This window comes from Hemibagrus wyckioides, linkage group LG23 (assembly GCF_019097595.1).
Source record: "Hemibagrus wyckioides isolate EC202008001 linkage group LG23, SWU_Hwy_1.0, whole genome shotgun sequence".
Classification (NCBI taxonomy): Eukaryota; Metazoa; Chordata; class Actinopteri; order Siluriformes; family Bagridae; genus Hemibagrus; species Hemibagrus wyckioides.
Window position 1 is genome coordinate 14,886,850 of NC_080732.1, and position 23,236 is coordinate 14,910,085.

At 39.6% G+C, this 23,236-nt stretch overlaps 1 protein-coding gene across 1 annotated transcript; it reads left to right on the forward strand.

The window, feature by feature from the left end:
* The first annotated feature begins 5,597 nt into the window (after positions 1–5,597).
* On the forward strand, positions 5,598–23,233 carry abcb4 (ATP-binding cassette, sub-family B (MDR/TAP), member 4). Its single transcript, XM_058376291.1, has 28 exons — positions 5,598–5,643; positions 5,801–5,935; positions 7,426–7,492; positions 7,585–7,744; positions 7,916–7,952; positions 8,430–8,621; positions 8,806–8,977; positions 9,195–9,319; positions 10,792–10,963; positions 11,154–11,267; positions 12,101–12,211; positions 12,305–12,430; positions 12,509–12,712; positions 12,859–13,029; positions 13,554–13,715; positions 13,829–13,996; positions 14,166–14,312; positions 14,421–14,525; positions 15,530–15,607; positions 15,708–15,791; positions 16,059–16,262; positions 16,436–16,536; positions 16,624–16,764; positions 19,576–19,732; positions 19,967–20,164; positions 20,798–21,004; positions 21,227–21,373; positions 22,343–23,233. Exons 2-28 carry the CDS (start codon positions 5,874–5,876, stop codon positions 22,544–22,546), a joined length of 3,816 nt encoding a protein of 1,271 aa, XP_058232274.1. The 5' UTR covers positions 5,598–5,643; positions 5,801–5,873; the 3' UTR covers positions 22,547–23,233.
* The last annotated feature ends 3 nt before the right edge of the window (positions 23,234–23,236 follow it).

The window sequence follows — 23,236 nt, forward strand, 5'->3', positions numbered from 1 at the left end:
TCCAGGTTGTATTCCTACCTGAGGCCAGTTCGCCCCCGGATAGGCTCCAGAATCACCGTAGCTCCAATGATTCCGGGACTGCGTTCACGTACGATGACTTTTGACAGGAAAACAACTCTTTATTTATTTATTTACACCAAATCTCCATGATGCATTTGCAAGAAGAGCGTCATGCTTTTTCACGGTGGCGGGTGGGGGGCGTGGGTGTGGTGAGGAGAGGTAGACTGTACAGCCTCATGGCCATCTGATTTCTTATGCACAGTAGACCGACGTGCTGAGCCGGTGGTTTCTGGATGGTTCCATGGTCTTCCTTCAGATGCGTGCAGCTGTAACACTAGCCTCGGTCTGTGTTAGTCACATGGTGCTCTTATTACTGCCCACGTGTCCACTTAGTGCTCTACACCAGAGAGCTTTTTAACACACTCGTAGATGCTCGTCGTTCTCAAACATCAGTGACTCTTTTCCTGTTTATTGGAACTATAGAGCTATTTATTCCTGGACATTTTTCCTTAAAACTGCTTTAAAAATAAAATAATTATTTCTTATTTATAAACCTTTTTGAGTTTTAATTAAACCAATTCGAATCAAGTGACCAATCAAAATGTCTCCTAATATAATAATAAGAACTCAATAATAAATTTGATAGTGTTGAAAATGTTTATAATTTCCAGCACTGTAACAAATTCTAAATCACATATATATCACAGACTCCCTGGACACGCTTGACCACTACCCCCAGAGGTCCCTGGATCTCTCTTTGAGAAGCAGTGTTACACCAGTGTGACATTTTTTGAGGCTCCAGTAAAATGTATTTATAGCTATAAATGTAAATAAGCTGGTTTGTTTATTATTCCTTTATCATCCAATTTTATCATTAGGTGATATTAAGTTTTTTGTTTGTTTGTTTGTTTATTTATTTATTCTGAATGTATTATAGCAGCACTTCTGGGCCAAATGTAGTAAAAAAAAAATGTAGTAACGTACGCCATATTTAGTTCCGCTGTAGGATTTAGTCGTAGCCATCTTCTGTCTATTTAAAGGGAAAAGTATTTGTGAAATTAATCATATCATTTTTCAATATCCAGGGAAATTTCATATTCAGAGAAAATTAAGTATATTTCCTTGTTGCTGGAATGGGACCATCAAAGGGACATGTTTTGTATCTGGAAATGTGAATCTACACAGATCAGCCATAACATTATGACCACTGCCCGGTGAAGTGAATAAGACTGATGATCTCCTCATCATGGCACCTGTTAGTGGGTGGGATATATTAGGCAGCAAGTCAACATTTTTTCCTCAAAGTTGATGTTAGAAGCAGGAAAAATGGACAAGCGTAAGGATTTGAGCGAGTTTGACCAAAAGGGCCAAATTGTGATGGCTAGACCACTGGATCAGAGCATCTCCAAAACTGCAGCTCTTGTGGGGGTGTTCCCGGTCTGCAGTGGTCAGTATCTATCAAAAGTGGTCCAAGGAAGGAACAGTGGTGAACCGGTGACAGGGTCATGGGCGGCCGAGGCTCATTGATGCACGTGGGGAGAGAAGGCTGACCCGTGTGATCCGATCCAACAGACGAGCTACTGTTGATCAAACTGCTGAAGAAGTTAATGCTGGTTCTGATAGAAAGGGGTCAGAATACACAGTGCAGGACGGGTCAGGGCTGTTTTGGCAGCAAAAGGGGGACCAACACAATGTATGAGGCAGGTGGTCATAATGTTATGATTGGTCGGTGTAGTGTTTAAGTAAGAAATAAATGAAGATGCATAAATTGACCTTGAGGACCATTACCTGTTAAACTTACACCTGTTAAGCTACATAAAGGTACCTCCACATGACTCAAAATACATACTACAGGTACAAAAGACACACAAACTTAATGATAAGTGTATGATTTGATTATTAAAAGCTGCATTTTCCATCGTCACACTGCACTGTTTCAAGGTAATGTTTCACGTGTGTGTTTTCAGCAATGGTCTTTAGTGTTGACGTAAAATATATTAGGGTCACGTTTACTGACATATCCAGACTGCTATAAATCTGTAGCATGTACATGAATACCACGTGTTTGAATACTGCTCTGTGTTTCTCCCTGATAAGCTGATATGCAAATGGTCTCACCGAGGCTACACTTCGTTGTTGACCTGTAGGGATGCACCGATCCAACGCTGAGTATCGGACCAGTGTTGTCCAACCTAGGGGCAACGTTCTATGTTTTTATATTGTTTTATTTAGCACCCGGGTCCTAGAGAAACAGTGCCTCATTTCACTATCGTGGAATAAAAAAGTTTCTTGACTTGACATAGATAGATAGATAGATAGATAGATAGATAGATAGATAGATAGATAGATAGATAGATAGATAGATAGAAGTTTGGATTCAAACCCCACAGCATTGCCAAGGTCCCATAGTTGTTGAGTCCTTGAGTCCTTGTCGTAATCATAAGGTGGTTTGGATAAATGCAAACTCGGACTCATTTTCTAAAAATGTAAATGACGGTGTTAGCAAGGTGATGCCTTCTTAGACAAAGCTCTGTGTGGATCTGTGGACAAAACACCTGAAATGTTTGCTCTTACACATGCTTTACAGAAGAGACTATTTATATAATCATCTTTACCAGAGTGACCTCTGGTGGCTGTCTGAAGTAAGGCTTCCCTCCATTGTTTACTGGTAAACACGTGAAACTAGCAAACTAGCCAACATTTTGCTCCAACGAACTAACCTACAGTTAGCACATTATAAATCTCAATTAACACAAACCTTAAACCACAGAAATAACATAGCTTTGGGTGTCTCACTGGACCGAAGCCAAGCATGTTATCTACCAATTCAAGTCATCTCAAGCAAGTCAGAGGTGACTGTGGCAAGGATAATCTCCTTGAGACAACATGAATGAGAAACCTTCAAGAGAATCCACATTTAAAAGGGAATCCATGTTCTTCTAAAGGGACAATAGGGCTTACACTATATTGCCAAAAGTTTTGGGACACCCTTCCAAAAAATCATTGCATTCAGGTGTTCTGATCACTTCCATGGCCACAGGTGTATAAAATCAAGCAACCTAGGCATGCAGACTGCTTCTACAAACATTTGTGAAAGAATGGGTTGCTCTCAGTGAATTCAAGCGTACCGTGATAGGTTGCCACATATGTAACAAATCCATTCGTGAAATTTCCTCACTACTAAATATTCCACGGTCAACTGTTAGCGGTATTATAACAAAGTGGAAGCAACTGTGAACAACATCAACTCAGAGACCAAGTGGTAGGCCATATAAAATCCCAGAGCAGGGTCAGCGCATACTGAGGCACACAGTGCGAAGAAGTCGCCAACTTTCTCCAGAGTCAATAGCTACAGACCTCCAAACTTCGTGTGACCTTCAGATTAGCTCAAGAACATTGCTTCATGGAATGGGTTTTCATGGGCGAGCAGCTGCATCCAAGCCTTACATCACCAAGTGCGATGCAGTGGTGTAAGGCATGCCGTTACTGGACTCTAGAGCAGTGTAGACGTGTTCTCTGGAGCGATCAATCACACAGCTCTGTCTGGCAAATCCGATGGACGGGTCTGGGTTTGGCGGTTGTCAGGAGAATGGTACTTGCCTGACTGCATTGTACCAAGTATAAAGTTTTGTTGAGGGGGATTATGGTGTGAGGTTGGTTTTCAGTATACAAGAGTAGATCATCCAGCACTGGTCCTACCATCTCTCTGGGTATGAGGAAGTTCTGTTCTGTTCTGGCCCCGTGTGGTGGTATGAACTTCCCCATGATGTCCAAACAGATTATCCACTGATGAAAGGGTGAGAATTGGGGTCTTGGGGTGGTGCAGATCTTTAGTGTATCTATTTGGGACCAACCACAGCAGCAGAAAATGAGTCACAAATACAGAGCTATAGTGATATTATGACTTTACAGAAGGACTTATAGAGGAATGATTTGAAGGTTTGAGCTTTGATGAGTCTTTATACATGTCAAAATTGAGCAAAAACTTCATCACAACTAATGTTTTACATACTTTTTTTCAATTCTATACTGTATAAGCACCTGATTGAAACAGTTATGTAATGACATTATAAAGTGGCATCATATCCTGCTCTGGATGTGAAACCTTCAGCATAATCACATTTGTGTTGACTCACTGCATGACAGTGAAATGATGTAACTCCTGATGCCTGTGGGATCTGATACCGCAGAGAAGAGAAGGACAATAAAGAACAAAAGCAGTTAACAGAGATCATTTTATGGTGAGGAAAATATCAGATAGCCGATAGCACTCGAATACACTAAACTATCTATTATACTGTATGTCTCTTTGTACCACATTAAAAAAAATGTGTTGCGTTCTCTTCATGGTAATAATTAACACTTTTATATGGAGGATCACCTTTGCTAGTGCTTCAGCTTTACTGACATTTCTATGAAATGAAGCTTCATGTAACAAAAAGTTATGATGTTTATACAACGAGTAACAGAATGACCTTTGAACTGCAGGATGACCGTGTTGCAAAACATATATTATTCATATTGCTCATTATATTACACACTTTATATATACATTCTGATTCTAGCCTTTGTACAGTACTATATGAAGTTTTTCTCAACTGAAGTTTAATGTGAAATACAGAAGTAGTTATATGACACAGGTGACTATTTTCATTATATTTATTATTTTAAATGAATTATGACTATACTGTTTTATAGAATATCTGTCTATTCCAAACACAAACAACATATCATCATCATCATAGGCATAACAGTATAACAGGCATAACAGTATGACCTAATATTGTGTTGGTCCCCCTTTTGCTGCCAAAACAGCCCTGACCCGTCATGCACTGTGAATTCTGACACCTTTCTATCAGAACCAGCATTAACTTCTTCAGCAACAGTCTGTTGGATCGGATCACACGGGCCAGCCTTCGTTCCCCACGTGCATCAATGAGCCCTGGCCGCCCATGACCCTGTCACCGTTTCACCACTGTTCCTTCCTTGGACCACTTTTGATAGATACTGACCACTGCAGACCGGGAACACCCCACAAGAGCTGCAGTTTTGGAGATGCTCTGATCCAGTGGTCTAGCCATCACAATTTGGACCTTGTCAAACTCACTCAGATCCTTACACTTGCCCATTTTTTCCTGCTTCTAACACATCGACTTTGAGGACAAAATGTTCACTTGCTGCCTAATATATCCCACCCACTAACAGGTGCCATGATGAGGAGATCATCAGTGTTATTTACGGAGGACAGAAGAGCTGACAGGGAGGGTATGCTAATTCACATCACCAGTCTTTACACCAGTGGTGTACAGAAAAGCATTTCAGTACAACTAAAGCCATGGTGCTTCAACCACAACAGCTTAAGAGCACATCAATTTCAACTCCTGTCAGAAAAGCAGAGGAAACTGAGGCACTGTATTTTTTCTTCTTGTTTTTTTTCCTGGTCTTTGAGGATTATAATATATTTTCTTAATGATATCAATGCACATACAATAAAAAAAACCAACACAGAATATGCAACGGTCTCGTGCTTCCCCCTTGTAAATGACGTCACTGCAGGTGTAATATAAACCCCTCGCACGCGCTGAGAGCGCGCCACCTCTCCACGCTCGCCGACCAGAAGACCGTGCGCGAGCTCCAAGCAGGGTAACAGCGCTGTGTATAAAAATAAATAAATAAACAAACAAAAAACCTTAAACAATAAATTTTTGTAACTCATCGTTGGCTTCTTCTACTCGGATTGTTTTTTTTTTATTTTTTTGTTATAAAATAAATTATTAATTTGTCACCGCTGTCGCCTCAGGAAGCGCGAGAGCTCAAGTTTTACCGTCATTATTGAACAACAAGCGGCTTCAGAGGGGAATAAAACAGGCACCATGGTCAAAAAGTACGACGTAAAGGAGGAGGAAAGACAAGCCAGTCCAAATGGAGACATAAGGTACGTTTTCTTAGAGTAATCTTTAGTGATGCTTTACTTTTTTTTAATGCGTAATACATTACTTTTTACGCACAAGCGCGTGCAAAAGTTTGCACCCCCCTCAATAAAAAAACTTCCACCCAGCCTTGATAATGGAGCAAATGAGTCAGCAGATTTTTAAAAAAATGATTATTATTTAAGTTTTTAACATCCTCATTAACCTATTAAACATCTAACAGTTTACTACAGTCAAGAAATGTTCACTTTTTGACCAGTTATTTTGTCTTGTGATGATGATGATGATTGGCATTATAAAATTAATATAACATGTTTCCCCCATATACCGGTAAATTATGAAATGTTTACTTAAATAAGAACATGTTCTAGTTATATCCTAATTTGAGACAAAACGATAAATAAAAAAGTATCCAAAAATTGCTGTATGTCCTTTACTGAAGAAAGCTAAATATTGACTTTATGCACATACTATGAAGGAACATTACGGAGCATCTGTGAGACAACTGTGAGACAAACTAACCCTGATATCACTTGTGTTATAACAACTGTAAACAGCTGCTTCCTCACTATTTTCCCTCTCTTTTGAAGGTAGTAAGACAAAACAAACAGTAAGGCATTTTGGCAAGAAACCAGAAAGTGGGAACTCCTCTGTCTGTACTTCCTGTGACGGAAAGCTGTAACAAAGCCCTGACACTGGAGACTCCTTCCATCATTGTTAAATAACCCTCACATTATAGAAAGCTGGGGCATATTAATGATTTTATATGAACTAACAACAGGTTTTATAGGTTTATTATTATTAGACTGGGATTAATCTAGCCATGACGGTCACAGTCCAGTGACTTCTGTGCTGGTCCCAAGCCCGGATAAATAGAGAGAGTTGCGTCAGGAAGGGCATCCGGCATAAAACATGTGAATCGTCAGTACTCTGAATTTCATACCGGATCGGTTATATTGGTAGGAGAATGTTGGACATGGAGCTGCCAGGCAGGAGGCAAAGAGGAGGTATATGGATGTAATGAATGAGGATATGAAGCTAGTGGGTGCAAGTGTTGAGGATGTAGAAGATAGGGATAGGTGGAGAGAGATGATTCGCTGTGGCCACCCCTGAAGGGAAAAGCCGAAAGAAGAAGAAGAAGATTATTAGGTTGGGATTGTGGAGCATTCAGCGTATGAGCTTCTACATAAATTCTTACTATAAGAAAGATAAAGGGAGATAAAGAATGAGGGCATTGATATAAACCCTAACAAACTAATAAAATGAACGGACCAATCAGATTCGAGAATTCGACATGATGCACAATGTGCAGCACAATATATAGGAAAATGTAAAATATTTTAATGTCTACGAATTTAAAATGAAAAACGAGGGGATTTTTATGAATTAAAAATTGTGAATGTCTCAGAAAAGTGTAATTTTTCACATGATGTCATATTCCCAGCCATAATGGGATTGTTGGAGTATTTAAGTGTAATATACATTTGCCTTTCAGTGAGAAAAAGAAGAAAAATAAAAAAGACAAACCTCCCCCAGAGCCAATGGTGGGACCGTTGGAAATAGTGAGTGAAAATCATTTTATATTCAAATCCTACAATATCATGATCATGGTATTCATGATTACCAACTATGTTCTCCAACTTCTGTGTATCAGTTTCGCTTTGCTGATAGTCTGGACATTTTTCTGATGTTGGTTGGAACCGTCATGGCCATGGCGAATGGAGCGGTGCTTCCTGCTATGGTGATTGTATTTGGAGATATGACGAACAGCTTTGTGGGCAACAGTAATCCCCCAAACTTAACTTTACCTGATAGTGAGTCCAAACACAATTTTTACATGACAAGTGATTGACTTATCTAGTGTTGCTCTAAATTTACACACATAAGACTTTGGGGAAAGAAAAAAAAATGTTGCAAAACTTAACTTATTTGTTGATCTACAAGCGATAACACTAAAACACATGTATCTCAATTTTTGATCTTAGACTTCACCTTGCCAACACTTGGAGAAGAGATGACAAGGTAACAGGTTCTCCTTCGTTCATCATTACATAAGCTGTTTCTCTGTTAAAAGTTGAAGAATTCCATGTCAGTTACTGGCTTCGGCTTTGATTTCATAATACCGCATTATGTCTGACTTCTTCTCATCATGTAGTTGAACATTAACAGCAAAATGAAACTTTAAACCTTTAACCACCCTCTGGAACTAGCAGTTTATTTATTTTTTTTATTTTTTGACTTTATCATATCGATATAATACAACAAACATTCGATTATAGCTTCGATCCAAACATATTTCCATACGAAATGGATCACTGTGTCCTTTGCTGAGCTGATTAATGCTCAAGGCCATTTCTTGAGTTCACTAGCCAATAAGAGTGAATCATACCTTAAAAGAATCCCGAAGATCCTGGCCTATCTATCAGACACTCTATGGGGAAGCATTTGTGCTTTTTATTTAAACTCATACGTACACTCTATCTATGTGCTCCTGGTCAGGCATGCCATTTACTACAGCATCATGGGAGGTATAGTCCTTTTTGCAGCCTACATGCAGGTGGCCTTCTGGACCCTGGCTGCGGGGCGACAAGTGAAGAGGCTCAGGAAGCTGTTCTTTCACTCCATCATCAAACAGGACATCGGCTGGTTTGATGTCAACGAGACCGGACAGCTCAATACACGGCTTGCAGAGTAAGGCACCGGGTTGGGTACTGGAAAAAGTGACATTTTAGATAATAATACTAATAACAAATGTACACTATATTTAAGAAAAAATGGACTATTAGATCATTTATTTCTCTCAGTTCTGAATCAGTGCAATATTAAATAGAATTAAAATACAAATACATGTTTTACCGCTCTGTTCTCTCTTCAGTGACATCTTTAAGATAAACGAAGGCATTGCAGACAAGCTGGGCATGTTAATCCAGTCCCTCACCACCTTTTTAACTGGTTTCGTCATTGGCTTTATCAAAGGCTGGAAGCTCACCCTTGTTATCCTCTCCATAAGCCCCCTGCTTGGCATCTCGGCTGCTGTCATTACCAAGGTTAGAGACCGTAACCAGACTCAAGAGAACAGCATCTTTCTCTGTTGCAGTGTATATATAGCAGTGTATATAAATACGGGAAGGTGAAGGGCAGGGAGAATACTTGGAATGTAAACTATACTGAGAATCTTCAAGAACTACAAGAACATTTCCTAAACAGTTAGGCAGCATTTTGATTATACTCATAAAAAACGAAGTTTATCTGCTTCCTGTGTAGATAATGACCTCATTCACCTCGAGGGAACAGACAGCATACGCGAAAGCTGGAGCTGTCGCCGAAGAGGTGCTCTCTTCCATCAGGACTGTCTTTGCCTTCGGAGGACAGAGGAAGGAATTAAAGAGGTGTGTTACTGTAAAGCCAATATCCGGATAATGTTAAGCCCACTAACTGCGCCTGAGCAAAGACATGCTATGTATCCAGATACAAGGCACAACTAGTGTGTAAAGTCATAGTGTGAGCAATCACTAAATCATATTTGAACAGCAGACAGATGGACTTTAACATGGAAGAGTCATAAAATTATTATCTCTTTCAGTTGTACGTTATGTGTCCTTGTGTTCTATTTTTGATGGCCTGGGAAAACACTTGACACTGTGAACTTTTATGTATAGTAGAACATATCACCATTTTAAAATCTACTTAGCCCCATAAGTGTAGATGGAGTGAATTGTATTAAATAATTCCATTCTGCAGTGAAGGAGCATCCCAGATATAGAAACAGCTGATATTGAATTATAAAACTCTCTTATATCTATTTTACTAAGGCATATAGTATTGAACACCTTAAAGGAGAAATTCACTTCCAGAACAAAAATCTACAGATAATTGACTCACCCCAAGATGTTCATGTCTTTCCTTCTTCAGTCGTAAAGAAATGATGTTTTTTGAGGCAAACAGAAGGACGGAAGGTCACACGTGACATAGGTGGAAATACAGACCCAGTGTTTACTAGTGTGGAGAAGGAGGACCACTCCGAAGTTGTTGCATGTGGAATGACACATAGTTATATGTCTTTGTGTCAGTTTTTTGTGTAATATTGTGTCCATCCACACGAAACAACTCCAGAGCGGTCCTCCTTCTCCACACTAGTAAACACTGGGTCTGTTGTTAATTCACACGTGATTACGTAGTACGTAGTATTGTGTATGCACATCCCAGAGCTAGTGCTAGACGAGCTTTTGTAGTTAAAAGTATACAGTTTTTTATTTTTCTAAGAAAATGACCGATGGTTTGGCTAGATAAGGGCCTTCTTCCTGGGCTGGGATCGTTTAGAGCTGCATTTAAACTGCATTTTGGAAGGTCAAGCTCGGGGCACCATTGAAGTCCACTATACGGAGAAAAATCCTGAAATGTTTTCCTCAAAAAACATCATTTCTTTAGGACTGAAGAAAGAAAGACATGAACATCTTGGATGACCAGGGGGTGAGGAAAGTATTTGTAGAGTTTTGTTCTGGAAGTGAACTTCTCCTTTAATGCAAGCATGACATTCACTGTGTGAGAGATATAAATTTTTGTCAGTACTTAGACATTTCCAAAGTGATTTAGTTTCCTAAAGTCGAGGTATCAAAGAAAATCATTGGCCAAAAAAGCTTGATTTTAGGCATAATGACATCTGATGGGTTTTAGCAGACCACCATGTTTGTGATCGTTGTGCAACAAATATAACATTTTTGAATACACTAAATGACAGGAAATGATCATTCTACTAATAATATTAACCAACTTTTTTTGGAAAATAGTGTATGCTGCTTTAAATGGCTCCTTAATCATCTTTGTGTTACCGGTTACTTGACCAGCTCTACCTTCCTGACAGGTATGAGAAAAATCTGGAAGACGCCAAGAATGTTGGAATAAAGAAAGCCATTACAGTAAACATTGCTGTGGGTTTCACATACTTCATGATCTACATGTCCTACGCTCTGTCCTTCTGGTATGGCAGCACGTTGATTTTCGCTAAAGAGTACAACATCGGAAATCTTCTGACGGTGAGTATGAGGTTTAAGGTATTTAGTCACATGACTCTTCAATCCATGAACGAAAATCAGTCAAAATTGGTCATTATGACTTTATACAGTATAAGATAATGATAGCATGAGCCAGTTTTTGAAAATATACTGTATATCACTCGGTCATAACCACATACAGAAAACTCCACATTCTCTGTTCCTCATTTAGGTCTTTTTTGCTGTTGTGATTGGAGCATTCGGCCTTGGACAGACCTCTCCCAGCATTCAGGCGTTCTCTAGCGCACGAGGGGCTGCTCACAAGGTTTTTAACATCATCGATCATGTGAGTAACACCTACGGACCTTCTGCTTTCTCACGAAGACATAAGACATTACATAAGTGAAAATGAGTGGGGGAGAAAAACCTTTCACTCTTAGATGTCTTTCACAACTAGCACACATTTGGGATATATATTTTTAATAGTTTTATTTTATTTATAAGCTTTTCCTGAACGTGTAGTCGAATCCTTAGCATGTAGCTCAATTAGTTCAATATTTTTTATTTCAAGTAAAAGAAAAATCACTTTTGCATTTTTAATATTAGTCTTTAGTTATAATGTTTGATGTTGAAGACCAAATGTAAATCTACAGTAGGACTGTAGTAAGGAAACTGGGAACTTAGTAATTGCTTTTCCAGTAATTACAAGGGATGTTGGAACACCATGTACTGTATGAAACATTCTAGCATTGGGAACTGGAGGACATCTTGCCTGGGCCTTCTCACTTCCTGTCTCTTGCTTCTTCCCTGTCCGGAAAGAAGAGGTCAGGGTGTGGGATTAGTGTACACATGGCCAATTTTTCAGTTATAATAAACATTCAGGGCACAAACAGGGGCTTTGTGGAACAAAGAAAAATACAGAAACACATCTGAGCCTGTCCAAATAAATTTAAATTTGGCGTTGGAGCTTCCTGCCATTGTTTCAGTGGCAGCGTGAATTCAAGACCAGAGCTGGTCTCCTACTGAGTTCTGAACAAGGCTCAGAGCAAAGAAGTTTCCATTAGATGCGTTTTAGGTCTGGAGCGCAAAACATGAAATGTTTTATTAATTATTTGTTTTGGAGATTGTTTTTGTGTTCATGTGGAAGGGAAGTCAAGCACTCCTTTATGTTGTCCACAGAAACCCAGCATTAACAGTTTCTCAGATGAAGGACACAAACCTGATGTGGTCAAAGGAAACATTGAGTTCAAAGACATTCACTTCACCTACCCCTCCCGGCAGGATGTGAAAGTACGTTCGAGCTTCTACTAAATGTTAATTGTTAACTATCAGATGTATTAGGCTTGCAGGAAGAAAATTCAGAGCACCTTGTTGTGTTTGTAGGTTTTAGATGGAATGAATCTGAAGATCAGCAGTGGACAGACTATTGCCCTCGTAGGTAGCAGCGGCTGTGGTAAAAGTACAACAGTCCAACTGATTCAGCGCTTCTACGACCCCCAAGAAGGAGCAGTAAGTGTGGGCAGAGAGAAAGAGACGATGGTCAAAATCAAATTAGACAAAACTTCTCAACCCACTTTCTTTCCCTAGGTGAGTATAGATGGCCATGACATTCGCAGTCTGAACGTGCGCTCTCTGAGGGAGATGATCGGCGTTGTGAGTCAGGAGCCTGTTCTTTTCGCCACCACAATTGCCGAGAACATTCGATACGGCCGTGAGGATGTGACGCAGGAGGAGATAGAGCAGGCCACACGTGAGGCCAATGCTTACGATTTCATCATGAAACTTCCTGATGTAAGTCCATCAGGCGAACATGAAAAGGGTCTGTTATTCTAAAGACTAATTAGGAGAGATAAAAATAACCCGTCTCGGGCAGTAAACAAATGAGGCAGAAGGAAGCCCTATTAGGCTCTATTCAATTACGTCTGCATCATTTTCAGAAATTTGAGACTCTGGTGGGAGACCGAGGCACTCAGATGAGCGGAGGACAGAAACAACGAATTGCCATCGCCCGTGCTCTCGTACGCAATCCCAAGATCCTCCTGTTGGATGAGGCAACATCAGCCCTGGATACAGAAAGTGAGGCGATTGTACAAGCAGCCCTGGATAAGGTAACTACGTCAGACAAGGCCACTTTATTACACTGTTTGATGTGTAGCAGGCACTTAAGATCTGGTGGTAAATGAAGCAGAACACTATCAGTCATTATACAAAATGTTTACCCATCTATCTTTCTAAATGGAATGATGGATACTGCATGTGCTCAGAAATAAGCACTGAAATTGTCAATAAAACTGTCACTATTACTCATCAAGTATAGAGATTTGCTTGACCATATATGATGCTTCTAAAGACTTCTTATGCAAGTCAGCCATCACCATGGCAACAATGGAGCTGCTGGTCAGACAGGCAGACAGGTGTTTTAAAGGCATCTCGAATCAATTTCCTTTAATTCCTCATGTGTCTGCTGACACGAAAATGAGCCACGCGATAATCTTTTAACTTTGGACGTAGTATCTGTTTCTGATCTGCGTCGCCATCCTATTGAGATTTATAGGGTATCTCAATAAAATTTATAGCTTAGCTAAGATGTGATGGACTTGGCATGACAAGCTTTAACATGGATTTGGCGTAGGTGAGACTCGGTAGGACGACTGTTATAGTGGCCCACCGCTTGTCAACGATCCGCAACGCCGACGTCATCGCTGGATTTCAAAACGGGAAAGTCGTGGAGATCGGCACACATGAGGAACTCATGGAGAAACAGGGAGTCTACCACTCGCTGGTCACTATGCAGGTAAGTTGATCTATGGAAGTTTATAAGAGAATGATTGTAAGAGTGAAACGTATATTGTACATACATTAACGTGTCCAAACATCCTGGAAATTAAGAGCGATTCGTTCGTTTAGACGTTTAAGAGCACAGAAGGCGCAGAGGTGACAGCCGAGGACGTAGGGCTGGACGAGAGGAGCCCGTCTGCCACGTCTATGACGGAACGCACTCTCTACAGACAGAAATCTAAGAGTTTCATTGGCTCAGAGAAAGGCCAGGATGACGTACACAAAGATTCAGTACAGGTAAAACGCCCGGCATTGTACAGCTCATAAGATACATGTATTCCTGGTTTGATTCAAATGTTGAAAAAGTAACTTTAAAGCACTTAAAGTCAGGAATATAAGGCATTATTATCTCTCCATTATTTGAAGATAAAAAATATTTCACCATATTTTGTCTCTCTCTGTGTAGGAGGAAAAAGTCCCAGAAGTATCATTCTTTAAAGTACTGAGTCTGAATAAAGCAGAATGGCCCTACATGGTGGTGGGCATCTTCTGTGCTATCATCAATGGAGGCCTGCAGCCTGCTTTTGCTGTTATCTTCTCCAAGATCATTGCTGTAGGACACACACACACCAACACACACAGTCAGCTATTTATACTAAACTTAAAAAAATCTGACAGAGTGCCGAAAAATCCCCAATCTTCTCTGTCCTTATTCTGCCAGGTGTTTGCTGAGAAAGACATAAACGTTCAAAGGGAAAGGGTGAATCTGTTCTCACTGCTGTTTGCTGTCATTGGAGTGGTTTCCTTCATCGCTCTTTTCTTACAGGTGCGGTGGTATAAGCCTTCAAAATCTATTCTTGGCAAAAGTTCATGTTAGAGAGTCGACTGTCTTCAATTTTATCACATGCTTTTATTCAGTAAATCCCAGTGTAAATTCAGGTAATTCATTTACAGATGTGTTGTTTAAGATAAGGTAAGAGGGCACGAGAAATTAAAAGTGCATCGACCTTCCATTGATGAGTTATTGATTAAGCCAATATTATCTACCATGACATTTAGCACAGGTGTCAAAAGTGCTGTCATAAAATTCTACAATTATTAATGGGTAAAGTAAAAGTCTTGAGTTTAGTGGGTTGTTTTTTTAGACAAAAAAAATTATTTCTCTGCAATGCTGGGCCAACTTTTATTCTTAAAAGTATGATATTGTTTTGTTATTTTTTGGAATATTATTTTCTATTATGAAATAAATTTCAAAATAAATATATTTAGCAAAATTTAAAACCGTAACCAAGAACAAAAAAAAATAAGACAAATCCTTCATATATCAATAATATGTAATAATAATAATAATAATAATATAAATAAATAATATAAAAAAATGAGAAAATGGGGAAAAATTTGGGGAAATAAACCCCAAATAATTGGGTTTTTGTGACATGACAAAAAACTGAAAACTGGTTCCCACATTTTATCAAATTTGTCAGTTTCCAAAAATGTTGTATTTAATTCTTTTAAGATGTAAGTTCTGTTATCCAATCTAAAAACCATATTTAAGAGGCAACCATATGTTTTGGACTTTTCCATTGAATCTGACCAATCAAGAACTGCTGTCATAGGGTCTGGGAGTTATACCAGAGAAAACAAATGGAAAATGTCTGAGAAAAATCTCTGAATTTGTGGGCAGAACCAAAAAAAAAGATGTCCCAGGGGAGACTTAAGGATAACATTTAAATATGTGTTACTATAGACTGTATTATTATTATTATTATTATTATTTATTTTTTTGTTTGAAAGTTGTACATTAAATATTATTTGAAATCTTTCTTTCAGGGTTACTGTTTTGGTAAAGCTGGTGAGATTCTGACCATGAGACTGAGATACCGAGCCTTTAAATCCATGATGAGACAGGTCAGAGTCCAAGCAATAACGCCTTTAACAATATATCACCTAAACCATGTACATATACAGAGTAAGTGAGAGGATTGATGTCATTCCCTGTGTGTTTTAGGACCTAGGATGGTATGATAACCCTAACAATAGTGTGGGAGCACTGACCACCAGGCTGGCCACAGACACTGCTCAAGTGCAGGGCGTGAGTTGTATCCCTTCTCTTTAATCCATAATCCAGTCCTTAGCTTACTGGAGCTAGAAAGCTTGATTAAAGCACTGATGTACATTGTATGGATTGTAGTATTTACTTACTAGAACCTTTATTAACCTGATACATCAAAATGTGAGCTTAGATCGATTAATACTGAACATTAGAATAGTCTCTGTCTATTTTTCCGTGCTTTAAAGGAAAAAGGGACACTGAACACACTGAAGGCAGCGTTAATATATTGTGGATGTTCTTTTTCAGGCAACAGGGTTGAGATTGGCCACATTGGCTCAGAACGTGGCCAACCTCGGCACCGCAATCATCATTTCGTTCGTGTACGGCTGGCAGCTCACCCTCCTCATCCTTTCCATTGTACCCATTATAGCTGTAGCAGGGGCTATCCAGATGAAGCTGTTAGGGGGCCATGCCACGAAGGACAAGAAGGAGCTAGAGCAAGCTGGAAAGGTACTGCATTGTTCATAGAAAACTAAGCATCATTCATGTCTATTGAATTGTCTGTTGAAAGAATCCCACCTTTTAGACATTATGCAATTTTGTTATGACTTTCCACACGCACATTTTGTCATAATTAGAATAAAACCAGACCAAGACGTGCCACTGTTTTCTCTTTCTCTCAGATTGCTACGGAAGCCATAGAAAATATCCGCACGGTCGTATCGCTGACCAGAGAGAGGAAGTTTGAGACCATTTACCAGCAGAACCTGGTTGTACCGTACAAGTCAGTTCATCTTTTTAACCTTCATCAAAAAGTCTTAGAATTTACTGCAAAAAGGAATAACTTGGTTGTATGATTTTATTCTTGCAGGAATGCTCAGAAGAAGGCACATATCTTTGGTTTTACATTCTCCTTCTCCCAAGCCATGATCTACTTTGCTTACGCAGGCTGCTTCAAGTTCGGTTCATGGCTCATTGAGCAGAACATGATGACGTTTGAAGGTGTTTTTCTGTAAGTGATTAGAGTAAACTGGGACCATTGTACCAATACAATCCTGTTAATTTAACCTCATAAGTTTTATTCACTGAGACAGTGGCTTGCATAAGTATTCACACTGTTTGAACCATAGTGGTGTAGTGAACTGATATGGACTGACATAGAACATCCCATAATATTGAAGTAAGGGGTAAAAGCAAATAATTACAAAAATGTTTTCCATATACACTGATCAGGCATAACATTATGACCACCTGCCTACTATTGTGTTGGTCCCCCTTTTGCTGCTAAAACAGCCCTGGCCCGTCATGCACTGTGTATTCTGACACCTTTCTATCAGAACCAGCATTAACTTCTTCAGCAATGTGAGCAACAGTAGCTCGTCTGTTGGATCGGATCACACGGGCCAGCCTTCGCTCCTCACGTGCATCAATGAGCCTTGGCTGCACATGACCCTGTCACCGGTTCACCACTGTTCCTTCTTTGGACCACTTTTGATAGATACTGACCACTGCAGACCGGGAACACCTCCACAAGAGCTGCAGTTTTGGAGACGCTCTGATCCAGTGGTCTAGCCATCACAATTTGGCCCTTCGTCAAACTCGCTCAAATCCTTACTCTTGCCCATTTTACCTGCTTCTAACACATCGACTTTGAGGACAAAATATTCACTCTCTGCCTGATATATCCCACCCACTAACAGGTGCCATGATAAGGAGATAATCATTGTTATTCACATCACTTGTCAGTGGTCATAATGTTATGCCTGATCGGTGTACAAAGCATGAAAGTTTGATTGCGTTAGTATTCCTTCCTGTTGTTGAACAACTAGTTTCTATCAGAAGTCTCATACACTTTATGGCCAGAAATATGGACAACTGATCATCAAGCCCCCATCTTCGTTCAAGCTAAAACAGCCTCAAATCTTCTGGAAAATATTTCCACTAGATTTTTTCACCTAAGAAGTTAGTTGTAACATGACAAAATGTAATACAAAACAATGTGTACAGTATGTTAATAGCTTACTAGTATCATCATGAGACATTTTATTGCAAAAAAATGAATTAGTACTGCTCTAACAGATGCACACACCTGTACAGATGTACAGATCACGCACAAGATTAGAGTTACTGTGCGTGGACAGTAGTAGAAGGGACAGCTTATGGGGTACAAAGGTTGCTGTTTCCCATGGTGTAAGTTAATCATTTAGAAATAAGTGAGAAGCATGTGTACTGAGGCAAAATGCACTCACTGACATTTCTGTTCACTGGAATGAAATTGCTGCACAAATTTCTAAGCAAAAAAATAAATATTGCCTTTTGTTTGCCTAGACAAGAAGTTTATACATAACAATCTTCTTTTTATATTCTTAATTTACATTCCCGTATAGTGAGTTTGGCAGCTCACCCTCCTCATCCTTTCACTGTACACGTTATAGCTGTAGCAGGGGCTTCCAGATGAAGTAGTTGGGAGGCCGTGGTGTAAAGCACAAGAATGAGAGAGAGCAAGATGGAAAAGTACTGCAATGTTCATTAAAAATAAAGGACATGATTGATGTCTCTGCTTTTGAAAGAATCCCACGTTTAGTCAGTATGGATTTTGGATACGGCTTTCCACAGTATATCGTGCAGTTTGATGTTTAGTGATATTGACGTATCTTGGTCTGATGTTTTCTAGGGTTCAGTAGCAATCTGAGCGAAGAAGAAATCGATTAGAATAAAACCAGACCATTTTCTCAGAACGTCAAGTTGTGTATACTATATACTGTGGAAAGACATGTCAAAACTACATACTGACTAAAGGATTCTTTCAGCAGCATTAGTTAAGTTTTCTATGAACATTGCAGGACCTTTCCAGTATACTCTATCTCCTTGTTGTCCTTGATAGATGGATAGATGAATAGATGGATAGATGAATAGATAGATAGATAGATAGATAGATAGATAGATAGATAGATAGATAGATAGATAGATAGATAGATAGATAGATAGACGGACAGACAGATAGATAGATAGATAGACGGATAGATAGATAGATAGATAGATAGATAGATAGATAGATAGATAGATAGATAGACGGACAGATGGATAGATAGATAGATAGATAGATAGACGGACAGATGGATAGATAGATAGATAGATAGATAGATAGATAGATAGATAGATAGATAGATAGATAGATAGATAGATAGATGGACAGATGGACAGATGGACAGATGGACAGATAGATAGATAGATAGATAGATAGATAGATAGATAGATAGATAGATAGATAGATGGACAGATAGATAGATGGACAGATAGATAGATAGATAGATAGACAGACAGATGGACAGATGGACAGATAGATAGATAGATAGATAGATAGATAGACAGACAGATGGACAGATGGATAGATAGATAGATAGATAGATAGATAGATAGATAGATAGATAGATAGATAGATAGATAGATAGGCGGACGGACGGACGGAGGGACGGGCGGACGGACGGAGGGACAGACAGACAGATAGATAAATAGATGGATGGATAGACAGACAGACAGATAGATAGATAGATAGATAGATAGATAGATAGATAGATAGATAGATAGATAGATAGATAGATAGATGGATGGATGGATGGACGGATAGACGGATAGACAGATAGACGGATGGACGGACGGACAGACAGACTTTATTGATCCCATGAAGGAAATTCTTGTGTTACAGCAGCTTAGTCAGCTACAAGAGACACACAAAAGTATAATATATATATATATATAAACTCTGAGATTAAAATGGAAATTTAATCATGCAGCTAATGCCAGACTGTTTTTTTGTTGTTAGGGTAATATCAGCTGTAATATATGGAGCCATGGCAATGGGAGAAGCCAACTCCTTTACTCCAAACTACGCCAAGGCTAAGATGTCGGCCTCTCATATCCTAATGCTCATCAATCGAGTGCCAGATATCGACAACGACTCGGAGGAGGGAGAAAAGCCGGTACAGCACCCTTTTCCTTTGTTTCTCTCATTTCTCTTTCTGTAAATACAAAAACACTATTGAATATAGAATCTTCATGTGCTATTACTTTTAATTAACAGCAAGGCTTCTGCACTTTCGGGTACAATTAAAATAATTAGAATTATCAAATAAGAATTTGTTTATAAATTTCAGTGTAATACATTTCAGTTTATTTATATACAGAAATGGAGTAACACTATGTTATGTGTGCAGGATCACTTCGAAGGGAACGTACGGTTTAGGGACGTGATATTTAGATACCCGTCACGGCCAGACGTGCCCGTACTGCAGGGGCTGCGGCTCCGGGTGAAGAAGGGTCAGACCCTCGCTCTGGTGGGGAGCAGCGGCTGTGGGAAAAGCACCACCATTCAGCTGCTGGAGAGATTTTATGATCCACTACAAGGCACAGTGGTGAGACACACACACACAATATAAGTACATTTTATTGCTGTGCATATAAGCTATCCATTATATACACACTTGGGCCATTTTGTCATGTAAAAAGCATAGGGTTACTGACTCCACCCTGTCAGTCCTTTGCCCCTTATATTAGTGGAAATTGACCACTATTGGACACCATAGGCAGTTTGTATTGTGCTGGTGCAGCAGTGTAGCTGGAGTTTTTATACACCTCAATATCCCAAAATATCCAACCATCATAATAAACTTTGATCCACCATTCACAGTGTGACGAGTTATAATCCAAATAAATTAATAAACTTGTCAAAGAGTCTAATTGTGTAGATTGCTGACTCTATGACTCTAACCCTGATAGAAAGAACTGTTATAATTAGCTCATAAAATATCTTTCACAGTCCTCTGTTGTTTATTTAAACAAAGTGCATAATAAAACCATATCCAGAACCCGAACACGCGAGTCTGTGCTCATGCTCTCATACACTGCCTCCTGCAGGACAGCAAGAGGGATTATTCCTCACTAAAACATGACAGAACAGATCCGAGTCCTTACACTATTATTCATCTGTGGTGTTTCTAACGTTTTAGTAATTTAGATGATACCATTATCTGTGATTATATTGGCAGATGCTGGACGATAATGACACCAAACAGCTCAACATCCACTGGCTGCGCTCTCAGATAGGCATCGTATCCCAAGAGCCCGTGCTGTTTGACTGCAGCCTGGCCGAGAACATCGCGTACGGAGATAACAGCAGGCAGGTCACTCAGGAGGAGATCGAACAAGCTGCTAAGGCGGCCAATATACACTCCTTCATAGCGGGGCTTCCTCAGGTATATACAATGCACATAATTTTGTTTTACTAATGCTTCCAAAAACATCAATCCCAGAAAACAAAAATTGATATGGACTACAAACATTTTAGGTCTATTAAATGAAACACCAAGTTCATATTTTCTTTATTCTAAATTCAATGGAAATCATGTGTGATGTAAGCATGATGAGTGAATAACCTCTAATTGGTATGATGTTTGTGTATTTGTGATGTATTTCAGAAATACGAGACCCAGGCAGGTGATAAAGGCACTCAGCTGTCAGGTGGACAGAAGCAGCGTATCGCTATCGCTAGAGCCATCCTGCGCAACCCCAAACTGCTGCTACTGGACGAGGCCACATCAGCTCTCGACACAGAAAGTGAAAAGGTACTGAGCCTGATCTTGCGACTTATTGATCAAGACAAAAATATGTATATATTCAATTCAGTTTTATCTGTCGCGAAGAAGAAATCCGGATGTAGATTTAGATTGATAATGAACAAGTGGTGAGAAGAATCCACAAGAGGAACCAGACTCATAAAGGAACCAATCTGAGTGACATGGAGATAGTGGTATTATAAATCGATACAGTATACAGGTGTAGAAGTGTAAAGACAGGCAGTACTAGAAAGGATGTTTTGAATGAGAGTCCAGGGATGAACACAGGGCAGTCTGTAGGAACTTTAGCAGATGATGCTCATTGTGATCTGAGTGTCATAAAAAAGACGTATGGTCTAAACATTTGTAGTAAGATTACAGGGTGAAGAAGGTACAGGAGTTTAAGTACTTGGGCTCAACAGTCCAGAGTAATGGAGAGTGTGGGAAAGAGGTGAAGAAGCGAGTGCAGGCAGGTTGGAATGGGTGGAGAAAGATTTCTGCGTGATAGGAAAATATCGGCGAGAATCAAGGGGAGGGTGGACAAGACAGTGGTGAGACCGGCCATGCTGTATGGTTTAGAGACAGTGTCACTGAGGAAGAGACAGGAGTCAGAGCTGGAGGTAGCAGAGCTGAAGATGTTGAGGTTCTCTTTGGGAGTGACGAGGTTGGACAGGATTAGGAACGATTAGGGACAGCTCATGTTGGACGTTTGGGGGACAAAGTTAGAGAGGCCAGGTGAAGATGGTTTGGACATGTTCAGAGGAAGGAGAGTGAGTATATTGGTAGGACAATGTTGGACATGGAGCTGCCAGGCAGGAGGCAAAGAGGAAGGCCAAAGAGGAGGTATATGGATGTAATAAATGAGGATATGTGTGCACCATGTGTGGATATCAATTTAATATGAACAGCCTGATGCTCGAGGATTGAAAGTGTAACTCTATGCAGCATGATAACGGCTGATTTTCTCTGTCACCGCAGATCGTACAGGAGGCCTTGGATAAGGCTCGTGAGGGTCGTACCTGCATCATAGTGGCTCACCGGCTGTCCACCATCCAGAACGCTGACGTTATTGCCGTGTTCCAGAACGGTGTGGTGGTAGAGGAAGGCACACACAAACAGCTGCTCAACCAACAAGGGGTTTACTACACCCTCATCAATTCCCAAATGGGTTACAGCAAATAGGCAAGAGCTTGAAAAGGACGAGATGCAGGATTTGTGTTATGCAATACGGAAATGTAACTTTTCATTTGCAATTTCGTTGTGTTGATCCTTACTTTTTAGAAGATCTGTTATGCAAGACAGGATATAGTTTGGGTTTCGAAGTTGAAGATGTTTCTGTGTGATGTTGTAGTGGTCACTACAGTTAAAAATAGATGTAGTGCAGAAAATAAAACATGGGAGAGAAGAGGCACTACTGAAGATGTTAAGTCCTTACACTGGATATTTACTCAGTTCTAACGTGTAAGCTTATTTAACTTTTTCGGCCACTCGGGTCAGCTTCGTAATAAGTTACAATCCCTAACGTGACTAACAGCATTTATTAAAAAAAAAAAAAACAATTCAGCCACACATTTCCAATCATAATGACGGAGTTTGATTTGTTCCACAAGCCAAAACGCGACATAGGTGTAATCGAAATCTTTGGCTACTTCGTGTTTGGTGGGTAATTATAACTGATAGATATTTATAAAGTGAATGAAGCCTTAGAAAGGAAAAACAGGTTTTGAAACTTTTGTGACTTTGTGTTTTGTGTATTTAACAAAGTGCTGAAGTTCTGTGATGGCTCTAAATAGCGCACACATATTTTTTATACTGGCTCTTCTGACTCTTCTGTTTTGTTTTTGAATAAAAGTTCATCACTTATTGTCATTG

What these genes read in the sequence shown, in the direction of transcription:
- abcb4 (XM_058376291.1), top strand. Translation starts at nt 5,874, where the DNA reads ATGGTCAAAAAGTACGACGTAAAGGAGGAGGAAAGACAAGCCAGTCCA. An exon ending in CGGCTGCTGTCATTACCAAG is followed by an intron (nt 8,978 to 9,194) that starts GTTAGAGACCGT and finishes CTTCCTGTGTAG; the next exon opens with ATAATGACCTCATTCACCTC. An exon ending in TCATCGCTCTTTTCTTACAG is followed by an intron (nt 14,526 to 15,529) that starts GTGCGGTGGTAT and finishes TCTTTCTTTCAG; the next exon opens with GGTTACTGTTTTGGTAAAGC.